Below are 12070 nucleotides of genomic sequence, written 5' to 3'. Positions count from 1 at the left end.
TTACAATGACCTGGCTGTAGTCTGCAGCGTGACCAAGCAAATAAATGTAGAAAAAGGTCAACTATCACTGCAGCCCTACACCAGTAGGGTCATTATGGCAGAATGGCCCGACGGAAAAGCCTCTCTTCAGTGCAAGACATATGAAAGCTGGATAGAGTTTGCAAAAAAAACCACACATGAAGGACTCCCAGACTGTGAGAAATAAGATTCTCTGTTCTGATGAGATGAAGATAGACCTTTTTGGTGATAATTCTAAGAGGTATGTGTGGAGGAAAATAGGCAGTGCTCATCACCTGCCTAATACAATCCCTACTGTGAAACATGGCGGTGGCAGCATCATGCTATGGGAGTGTTTTTCAGCTGCAGGGACAGGATGAGTGGTTGACATGCGGCCAAGTACAGAGATATCCTGGATGAAAACCTCTTCCAGAGTGCTCTGGACCTCAGACTTGGCCGAAGGTTCACAAGACAATGACCCTAAACACACAGCTAAAATACCAAAGGAGTGGCTTCAGAACAACTCTCTGATCATTCTTGACTGGCCCAGCCAGAGCCCTGACCTACACCCAATTGAGAATCTCTAGAGACACCTGAAAATGGCTGTCCACCAACATTCACCATCCAACCTGACGGAACTGGAGAGGATCTGCAAGGAGGAATGGCCGAGGATCCCCAAATCCAGGGGAGAAAAACTTGTTGCATCATTTCCAAGAAGACTCATGGCTGTACTAGCTGAAAAGTGGCTTCTACTCAATACTAAGCAAAGGGTCTGAAGACTTATGACCATGTGATAGTTCAGTTTTTTTTTTTTTATAAATTTGCAAATATTACTACAGTACATTTGTTTTTTTTTCAGTCAAGATGGGGTGCAGAGTGTACATTAACGAAAAAAAAAATGAACTTTTGTGAATATACCAAATGGCTGCAATGAAACAAAGAGTGAAAAATGTAAAAGTCTGAATACTTTCCGAACCCACTATATGTATAATGTATATATATATATATATATATATATATATATATATATATATATATACACATATATATACATATACACACACACGAGAGAGAGAGAGATGTAAATATACTTTATATATACAGTATATATCTATAAATACATATGTGTGTGCTTGCAATATATCCACTCAATAAAATTCTTCACATTGATTGATGAAACCATCTTTGTCACATTGTTTAATTGCAGTCCTGATGTGGGAGAAAACGGTAAAATCACAGCCAAAAAGTAAGAAAAATATAATAAATAGTAATTATAAGTATTAATTCAATTTTGTGAGTTGAATTCACAGTGATGAATAATATTTCTGATCAGAGGTCAATGGATTGGTCACAATTGGATAAATTTTAGAAATCTTCACAAATTTCTCAAGTACATTATTGGTCTTCCTGACAAAGTTCATAAAGATTATAAGAAAAGGCTTGTCTCTTTTTCTAGAGGACCTGTGTGGTTCTTCCTCAAGCGATATGGTGGGCTCAACCGTTGTCTTACATAGATTGCTTTATGGCAAGTATAAAATGGTGATTCCCAATGCTTGAGGGTGACTGCACCCCTTTGTAATATAATTACCATTGTCCCGAGCGCTGGTTCCACTTTTTCTGTACAATGACTTTGAAATCACATACTACTTTATCTGTTTTTTGGATATTCTCAGTCTTCTACTGGCCTTCTAAGATACATTTTAAAAAATCCTCATTCCCGTAAACATTCTTAATATTACCAGCTTCATTTACAATACTTGTGGTGCTTTTGCTCTTTAGCATTGCCCTAGTTGGAGCTTCAGAGATCCTTGACTGTGCATCAGCAAGTACTGATAAAACTCTTCTGGCATAGAGTGGACACCGGGCGAAGGAAGTCTGTTATCATAGTAGTGGTGAAGAATCGTTGTCCCATCAAGATCTTCAGAAAATGGCCAGAAACCATAGAGTGTTACCTGCTCACAAACCTCGAAGGCTGCACTGGCCAACATGAGACCTGAGGACATACGGCGGAATTTAAGCCCAATGCCTTTCCAGTAAGATGAAAGGCTTCGGATATATTGAGGATTAAAGAATATGACCCGGTTATTCATGTCAAAGTCTTCCAAGGAATAGAGCGTTCGGAGAGAGACTTCAGTATTCATTCTGAACGAGAAGGCAGGCAAGAGAATAAGTGCAGAGTCGTAAGCCTTTACCATGTCAATGAAGGGTTTCCTCTGCTCCCTGAGGCTTTTATACCTGTTCAAGTAAACATTTTTATTAGAATTACTAAGAAATGACATAGTGATTGTTTACTACTTATGAGTGAATCCCTGCCCTAGAGCATAATATAGATTTTTATTTTCACCTGACATTATAATAATTCTCACCTGTCTTGCCTCCACAGCACCTCACCGACCCTCAGCTACCTCCAGCATTTTCTTTACTTTTCCATGGTATGCGATGTGTTCTTCGTCCATCTGGCGGTGTGTTGTCCACTTACTACTGAGAACAGCTCAGCAATAGAAGCCGGATCAAAAGGACATCACATGCCATGGAGGAGTAAAGAAGAGAGCTGTGCAGAGAGTTCAAACAGGAGTTTTATTTTTTGTGCCTCTTTACCAGCACTTAATAAATCAGCAAAATGGTGGGCAGTAGTAACGAGTGAGTATACTCGATCCTCAGGTTTTTACGAGCATGCTCGGGTGGCCTTCGAGTATTTGTGAGTGCTTGGAGATTTAGTTTCTGTCTCCATAGCTGCTTGACTTACGGCTGCTAATCAGCCTGAGTACATGTGGGGGTTGCCTAGAAACCAGGCAACCCCCACATGTACTCAGGCTGACTTGCAGCCACAAGTCATGAAGCTATGGAGACACAAACTAAATATCTGAGCAGTCACAAATACTCAGAGACCACCTGAGCATGCTCGGGCAAACCCGAACAACGAGTATACACACTCATCACTGGTGGCCAGCCAACTGCTATTTTGCTTGAACTGCAAGAAACAAATAACAACATTTTTTGAATTTTTTGAAAAATTTAAGAAGAATTTAAGTTGCTCAAGCAGAATTCCTCATCTCAATAATTCCCAACAAATGTTGTGATAATTTCTCAACAAAATGGGCATCAATGTAACTGAAAGTTACCCTGGAAAATGTAACTTTCGCCCATAGTGGTGTGAAGATTTTTATATTGTGACCTAGTTATTCATAGAGATGTAAACACTAGATGTGAATAATTACTGGACAATCAGACTGTCCGTGCAGGGTATACGGCATAAGAAGCGAGATTATCCCAGATAAACCTCACATTTTTGTAATTCGATTTTCATATTATCAGGGCAAATATTCAGCTCATTGCCGTAGCCCAATATCTCAGGATCCAGACAAATGACAGGATGGGATTTCTACTCCTTTCACTCAAGTTCTTCTCCAAACATTTTTCGTAGAGACTTTGAATAACATAAAAAAATCTAAGCAGTGATGGTCATCAACCTCTTGATAATCCTGTTTCATCACCTCTCAGCCTCCCTCCATTCTCTGCTCCTCATTATTCCAGGTATGATATCCAGCATAGACATAGAACTGCTGAAGCCAAATGATCTAATGTACATGGTGAAACATCATCATTGGAGACTAGGGAGCTGATGAAACAGGAGCGATGTTTGACCATTGCATTGAATAAAGCTGTTAACGATCATTTTATACTAATGCTTTTTCCTTGAAATGCTGTGACTTCTTCAGCAGCGTTCTTGAGGGTCACCTATGATGGTCTGTTAATGAGGAACACTGACCACCATTGACTTGGAAAATAATTTGCATTATGTATACTAATTTATTTATGCATTTATTCTCACATACAGTTAGGTCCATATATATTTGGACAGAGACAACATTTTTCTAATTTTGGTTAGAGACATTACCACAATGCATTTTAAACAAAACAATTCTGATGCAGTTGAAGTTCAGACTTTCAGTTTTCATTTGAGGGTATCCACATTAAAATTGGATGAAGGGTTTAGGAGTTTCAGCTCCTTAACATGTGCCACCCTGTTTTTAAAGGGACCAAAAGTAATTGGACAATTGACTCCAAGGCTATTTCATGGAGAGGTGTGGGCAATCCCTTTGTTATGTCATTCTCAATTAAGCAGATAAAAGGCCTGGAGTTGATCTGAGGTGTGGTGCTTGCATTTGGAAGGTTTTACTGTGATGTAAACATGCGGTAAAGGACCTCTCCATGCAGGTGAAACAAGCCAAACTTAAGCTGCGAAAACAGAAAAAAACCCATCTGAGAAATTGCTACAATTTTAGGAGTGGCAAAATCTACAGTTTGGTCCATCTTGAGAAAGAAAGAAAGCACTGGTGAACTCATCAATGCAAAAAGACCTGGGCGCCCACGGAAGACAACAGTGGTGGATGATCCCAGAATAATCTCCATGGTGAAGAGAAACCCCTTCACAACAGCCAACCAAGTGACCAACACTCTCCAGGAGGTCGGCGCATCAATATCCAAATCTACCATAAAGAGAAGACTGCATGAAAGTAACTACAGAGGGTTCACTGCACGGTGCAGCCACTCATAAGCATCAAGAACAAAAAGGCTAAAAAACATCTAAAAAAGCCAGCACAGTTCTGGAAGAACATTCTTTGGACAGATGAAACCAAGATCAACCTCTACCAGAATGATGGTAAGAGAAAAGTATGGCGAAGGCGTGGTACAGCTCATGATCCAAAGCATCCCACATCATCTGTAAAACACGGCAGAGGCAATGTGATGGCTTGGCCATGCATGGCTGCCAGTGGCACTGGGTCACTAGTGTTTATTGATGCTGTGACACAGGAATGAATTCTGAGGTCTTCAAAGCCGCCATACTGTGTGCTCAGATCCAGCCAAATGCAGCCAAACTGATCGGTCGTCGTTTCATACTACAGATGGACAATGACCCAAAACATAAAGCCAAAGCAAGCCAGGAGTTTATTAAAGCAAAGAAATGGAATATTCTTGAATGGCCAAGTCAGTCACCTGATCTCAACCCAATTGAGCATGCATTACACTTGGTAAAGACTAAACTTCAGACAGAAAGGCCACAAACAACCAGCAACTGAAAACCACCGCAGTGAAGGCCTGGCAGAGCATCAAAAAGGAGGAAACACAACATCTGGTGAAGTCCATAAGTTCAAGACTGCAGGCAGTCATAGCCAACAAAGGTTTTCAACCAAGTACTAGTGTTGAGCGATACTTTCCGATATCGGAAAGTATCGGTATCGGAAAGTATCGGCCGATACCGTCAAAATATCGGATCCAATCCGATACCGATACCCGATCCCAATGCAAGTCAATGGGACGAAAATATCGGAATTAAAATAAACCCTTTATAAACTTGTAGGTTCATTCTACATGAAGGAAAACAACTAAGAATAATGTAGGATGTATTGGGGGACGTGGCGGAGATATTAAAGGCACAGAGGTTTAGCCCAATGTAATAGAATAGCAGGATTTTTTTTTTTTTTTATGACGTTCGGCGTTAGAAAGAATTTGACTATGTTAATTTTTTTTTTTTTTTTATGTCAGATATTGATGTTTCACTACTTCCACGCCCTTCACCTTCTTTTTTACTTCTCCCACGCTTTCTTCTTCATTATCCTCATCATCAGCTTCTTTGACATCAACTTCTTCACCTTATTCATCTTCTTCTTCATCTTCTACCTATTATTTTTTTGGTTACATTGTTCATATTCTTTTTATTTTACTATTATCTTCATCATATTCTACTTCTTCATCATATTCTTATTTGTGACAGGCATTCCCGTAGTTGTTATCTATAAAAGTTTGAAGATTACACCTTCCGTTCTGCCTGTCACAAAAGAGTTACATTTGTCCGCGTTCAGTTTGGCCTGCAGCATCAGGCTTTATCCAGGGGCACCACGAGGAGGAACGGACTCACCCCCATACACTGCTTAGTCTTTTTCTGCTTATAATTTAGATAATATTTTTTGCTCTGATATTTAGTGTTATGCTTAATGTTCTTCTGCTCTTTGTTCTGCAGCCTCTTGTTCTTCTGCTTCTCGGTCTTCCAGGTCGTCATCGTCTCCAGGGTCGTCGTCATCGGGGTGGTCTTCAGGGTCATCATCTCCAGGGTCGTCGTCATCACGGTGGTTGTCGTCTCTGGTGTCGTCGTCATCTTAGGGGTGGTCTTCCGGGTCATCGTGTTTAGTCTCTTGAACTTGGCAATGTAGCAGAAGGTACAAGAAGGCTGAGAAAATGCCGAGAACCAGCTGATGGAACTGGAACTCGGATGGCTACCCGAAGGTCCAAGAGCCAATGGAACTACCGAGGACCAGCTGACGTTACTGGAACCCGGTTACTAAGCAGGAGGTACCCGTGCCTGAAAGCACTACCAAGGACCACCTGACGTTGGTGGAACTCGGATACCCAGAGGGAGGCACCTAAGCCAAAGGCTCTGCCCGGAACCAGCTGACGGTACTGGAACCAGGATGGGGAGCAGAAGGTACAAGAGCAAAAGACACTGCCGAGAACCAGCTGACGGTGCTGGAACCCGGATGGGTAGCCGAAGGTCCAAGAGCCAATGGAACTACCGAGGACCAGCTGACGTTACTGGAACCCGGTTACTAAGCAGGAGGTACCCGTGCCTGAAAGCACTACCAAGGACCACCTGACGTTGGTGGAACTCGGATACCCAGAGGGAGGCACCTAAGCCAAAGGCTCTGCCCGGAACCAGCTGACGGTACTGGAACCAGGATGGGGAGCAGAAGGTACAAGAGCAAGTGTCTGCGTGGCTTTTGCAGGACACGATGCCGGCTGCACAGCAGGGGAACAGCTGGCGGTGCTGAACCCCACTGACGCATTGGCTGGTGTTTTTCTCTGTGCAGCTAGCAGTACCGAGCCCCAACTGGCGGTGTTAGAGCCCGGGGTCCGCAGGAGGAGGAGATGGAGCAGAGTGTAGGCCGAAGCCTGCACTGGCGGCAGCTTTTGGGTCTGTTGTGCCTGCGTGGCAGTTGCAGGACACGTTGCCGGCTGCACAGCTGGGGAACAGCTGGCGGTGCTGAACCCCACTGACACATTGGCGAGGTGTTTTTCTCTGTGCAGCTAGCAGTACCGGGCCCCAACTGGCGGTGTTGGAGCCCAGGCTCTGCAGGGGGAGCAGAGTGTAGGCCGAAGCCTAATTGAACCAATTTCAAAGGTAACCTTTAACCCCCCCTCAGGGGTTACAAAGTAGAAGAGCCACAGCTTATGCAGCAGTAGTGCTGCACAAGTCAAAGGTTGCTCTTTTAATTTTGCTCCTTGCACACGCTGAATGAAACACGTCTAACATTTAGCCCTTTATACAGTCAAACTGTGTTGGAGGCGTGAGTTCCCTTTGCAATGAGACGCAGCACAGATGTCAAGAATCCCACCTTGGTGCTGGGTGCAGCCTCCTGAGCGTTGTTATTTGCTGTACAGGAGTCTGCGCTGTCGTGTTATCCCCTGGCCTAGCGCTGTTAGCGCTGCCCATCTTCTGACATCATTTAATGTCGGCCGGTGCGGTTCGCGATGACCATGAATCCCAGCCCCGCAGTGTCTTAACATTGTTAAAACACTGCGGGGCTGGGATTCAGGGCCTGGCGCAGCACATATGTTCGCCTCTCACACTCGGGTCCTTACACCCGCTTCAGACTGTGCGGCGTCATCTGATCCCTTATCGCATGCCACGGCCATGAAGCCGCACAGTCCGAAGAAGGCGGAAGGAGAGGAGGGACAGGCGAACTGATGCACTGATCATGCCCATCAATCACACCCTCGCAGTCCCAATAAATAAGACACCGAGGGGCGTTGTGTGGGTCAGGGCGGCCGCAGAGGCGCAGCCAGCCAAACAATGATGCCAGAAGACGGGCAGCGCTACCAAGGGGGTTGCAGCGTGTCATTACAAAGGAAAGTCACACCACCGGGACGGTTAAATGGTCACACAGAGGACACATTTCAGACGTGTTTTCAGTTCCACATGTGCGAGGAGAATATGTTTATGAGCCACCTTGCACACATGCAGCATTACCGCTGTACAAGGTGGCCTTTAAAACGTACAAACGCCTGGGGGAGGGGGGACAGGTTCCCTTCAATTTCAGTTCTTGTGTCTGCGTGGCTTTTGCAGGACACGATGCCGGCTGCACAGCAGGGGAACAGCTGGCGGTGCTGAACCCCACTGACACATTGGCTGGTGTTTTTCTCTGTGCAGCTAGCAGTACCGGGCCCCAACTGGCGGTGTTAGAGCCCGGGGTCAGCAGGAGGAGGAGATGGAGCAGAGTGTAGGCCGAAGCCTGCACTGGCGGCAGCTTTTGGGTCTGTTGTGCCTGCGTGGCAGTTGCAGGACACGTTGCCGGCTGCACAGCAGGGGAACAGCTGGCGGTGCTGAACCCCACTGACACATTGGCGAGGTGTTTTTCTCTGTGCAGCTAGCAGTACCGGGCCCCAACTGGCGGTGTTGGAGCCCGGGCTCTGCAGGGGGAGCAGAGTGTAGGCCGAAGCCTAATTGAACCAATTTCAAAGGTAACCTTTAACCCCCCCTCAGGGGTTACAAAGTAGAAGAGCCACAGCTTATGCAGCAGTAGTGCTGCACAAGTCAAAGGTTGCTCTTTTAATTTTGCTCCTTGCACACGCTGAATGAAACACGTATAACATTTAGCCCTTTATACAGTCAAACTGTGTTGGAGGCGCGAGTTCCCTTTGTAATGAGACGCAGCACAGATGTCAAGAATCCCACCTTGGTGCTGGGTGCAGCCTCCTGAGCGTTATTTGCTGTACAGGAGTCTGCGCTGTCGTGTTATCCCCTGACCTAGCGCTGTTAGCGCTGCCCATCTTCTGACATCATTTAATGTCGGCCGGTGCGGTTCGCGATGACCATGAATCCCAGCCCCGCAGTGTCTTAACATTGTTAAAACACTGCGGGGCTGGGATTCAGGGCCTGGCGCAGCACATATGTTCGCCTCTCACACTCGGGTCCTTACACCCGCTTCAGACTGTGCGGCGTCATCTGATCCCTTATCGCATGCCACGGCCATGAAGCCGCACAGTCCGAAGAAGGCGGAAGGAGATGAGGGACAGGCGAACTGATGCACTGATCATGCCCGTCAATCACACCCTCGCAGTCCCAATAAATAAGACACCGAGGGGCGTTGTGTGGGTCAGGGCGGCCGCAGAGGCGCAGCCAGCCAAACAATGATGCCAGAAGACGGGCAGCGCTACCAAGGGGGTTGCAGCGTGTCATTACAAAGGAAAGTCACACCACCGGGACGGTTAAATGGTCACACAGAGGACACATTTCAGACGTGTTTTCAGTTCCACATGTGCGAGGAGAATACGTTTATGAGCCACCTTGCACACATGCAGCATTACCGCTGTACAAGGTGGCCTTTAAAACGTACAAACGCCTGGGGGAGGGGGGACAGGTTCCCTTCAATTTCAGTTCTTGTGTCTGCGTGGCTTTTGCAGGACACGATGCCGGCTGCACAGCAGGGGAACAGCTGGCGGTGCTGAACCCCACTGACACATTGGCTGGTGTTTTTCTCTGTGCAGCTAGCAGTACCGGGCCCCAACTGGCGGTGTTGGAGCCCAGGGTCAGCAGGAGGAGCAGGGGGAGCGGAGTGTAGGCCGAAGCCTGCACTGGAGCAAGTTGAAAGGAAACCTTTAACCCCCCCCCCCCAGGCGTTTGTAGCTGGAAGATCCATTGTGTACACCACTAATGCTGGAAAAGGTAAACTTAGCTCTTTTAATTATGGTCCTTGCAGATGCTGAACCTAACACTTATGAAATGTGTCCCCTCACAGCGTTCAACCGTCCGGTAGGTGGAACTTTCCTTTGTCATGTGACGCAGCACAGCCGTCATTTTTACCCCCTTGGCGCCGTGCGCCGCCTCCTCAGCGTTGTTTGAATCTGTCCCAGAGCCTGCGCTGTTAGGTTACCCCTTGGCCATGCACACATTTCGCGCTGCCCGTCTTCTGACATCATTTGCTGTCAGGCTGGCTGCGCCTGTGTGTGTGCGCTGTCCGAGATTCAGCCTCGCGGTGTCGTCTAATGTAATCCCACCGCGGGCCTGGGATCCGTGGCCATGCGCAGTGCATATCCTCACCTCTCACTCCCCTCCCTACGGCTTCTTCAGACTGTGCGGTGTCACGGCCGTGGCATGCTATTAGGGATCAGCTGACACCGAACAGTCTTTAGAAGCCGTAGGGAGGGGAGTGAGAGGCGAGGATATGCACTGCGCATGGCCACGGATCCCAGGACCGCGGTGGGATTACATTACACGACACTGCGAGGCTGAATCTCGGACAGCGCACACACACAGGCGCAGCCAGCCTGACAGCAAATGATGTCAGAAGACAGGCAGCGCGAAATGTGTGCATGGCCAAGGGCTAACCTAACAGCGCAGGCTCCGGGACAGATTCAAACAACGCTGAGGAGGCGGCGCACGGCGACAAGGGGGTAAAAATGACGGCTGTGCTGCGTCACATGACAAAGGAAAGTTCCATCTACCGGACGGTTGAACGCTGTGAGGGGACACATTTCATAAGTGTTAGGTTCAGCATCTGCAAGGAGCACCACGAAAAGAGGCACTTTTTCCCTTTGCATCATTACTGCTGCACAAGGTGGCTCCTTCAGTAACAAACACCTGGGGGGGGGGGGGACAGGTTCCCTTAAATTTAACTTGTTGTGCCTGCGTGGCGGTCGCAGTACACGTTGCCGTATACACAGCAGGGGAACAGCTGGCGGTGCTGAACCCCACTAACACATTTGCGAGGTGTTTGGCTCTGTGCGTACAGCACTTCTGGACGGCAACTGGCGGTGTTGGAGCCCAGGGACAGGAGGAGCAGGAGGAGGTTGGAGGAGGTTGGAGGAGGTAGGAGGGATTGCCACACACACAGCAGGGGAACAGCTGACGTTACTGAACCCCAATAACAGGAGGGACTGTTGACTGTGCGTACAGCACTTCTGGACGGCAACTGGCGGTGTTGGAGCCCAGGGACAGGAGGAGGAGGAGGAGGTTGGAGGAGGTTGGAGGAGGTAGGAGGGATTGCCACACACACAGCAGGGGAACAGCTGACGTTACTGAACCCCAATAACAGAGGAGGGACTGTTGACTGTGCGTACAGCACTTCTGGACGGCAACTGGCGGTGTTGGAGCCCAGGGACAGGAGGAGGAGGAGGAGGTTGGAGGAGGTAGGAGGGATTTCCACACACACAGCAGGGGAACAGCTGACGTTACTGAACCCCAATAACAGAGGAGGGACTGTTGACTGTGCGTACAGCACTTCTGGACGGCAACTGGCGGTGTTGGAGCCCAGGGACAGGAGGAGGAGGAGGAGGTTGGAGGAGGTTGGAGGAGGTAGGAGGGATTGCCACACACACAGCAGGGGAACAGCTGACGTTACTGAACCCCAATAACAGAGGAGGGACTGTTGACTGTGCGTACAGCACATCTGGACGGCAACTGGCGGTGTTGGAGCCCAGGGACAGGTGGAGGAGGAGGAGGTTGGAGGAGGTTGGAGGAGGTAGGAGGGATTGCCACACACACAGCAGGGGAACAGCTGACGTTACTGAACCCCAATAACAGAGGAGGGACTGTTGACTGTGCGTACAGCACTTCTGGACGGCAACTGGCGGTGTTGGAGCCCAGGGACAGGAGGAGGAGGAGGAGGTTGGAGGAGGTTGGAGGAGGTAGGAGGGATTGCCACACACACAGCAGGGGAACAGCTGACGTTACTGAACCCCAATAACAGAGGAGGGACTGTTGACTGTGCGTACAGCACTTCTGGACGGCAACTGGCGGTGTTGGAGCCCAAGGACAGGTGGAGGAGGAGGAGGTTGGAGGAGGTTGGAGGAGGTAGGAGGGATTGCCACACACACAGCAGGGGAACAGCTGACGTTACTGAACCCCAATAACAGAGGAGGGACTGTTGACTGTGCGTACAGCACTTCTGGACGGCAACTGGCGGTGTTGGAGCCCAGGGACAGGAGGAGGAGGAGGAGGTTGGAGGAGGTTGGAGGAGGTAGGAGGGATTGCCACACACACAGCAGGGGAACAGCTGACGTTACTGAACCCCAATAA

General features: G+C 48.1%; 1 protein-coding gene across 1 annotated transcript in view; it reads right to left on the bottom strand.

Annotated features, from left to right (window-relative positions):
• Positions 1-1071: 1071 nt before the first annotated feature.
• Positions 1072-12070, bottom strand: part of LOC143774200 (alpha-2,8-sialyltransferase 8E-like) — a 225962-nt gene continuing 214963 nt past the window's right edge. The window contains exon 7 of the mRNA XM_077261574.1: positions 1072-2232. Within this exon, the coding sequence (XP_077117689.1) occupies positions 1773-2232 (460 nt within the window). The 3' untranslated portion in view covers positions 1072-1772. The remainder of the gene's footprint in view (positions 2233-12070) is intronic.

This window comes from Ranitomeya variabilis, chromosome 5 (genome assembly GCF_051348905.1).
Source record: "Ranitomeya variabilis isolate aRanVar5 chromosome 5, aRanVar5.hap1, whole genome shotgun sequence".
Lineage (NCBI taxonomy): Eukaryota > Metazoa > Chordata > Amphibia > Anura > Dendrobatidae > Ranitomeya > Ranitomeya variabilis.
This window is presented reverse-complemented; position numbering and strand designations above follow the sequence as displayed.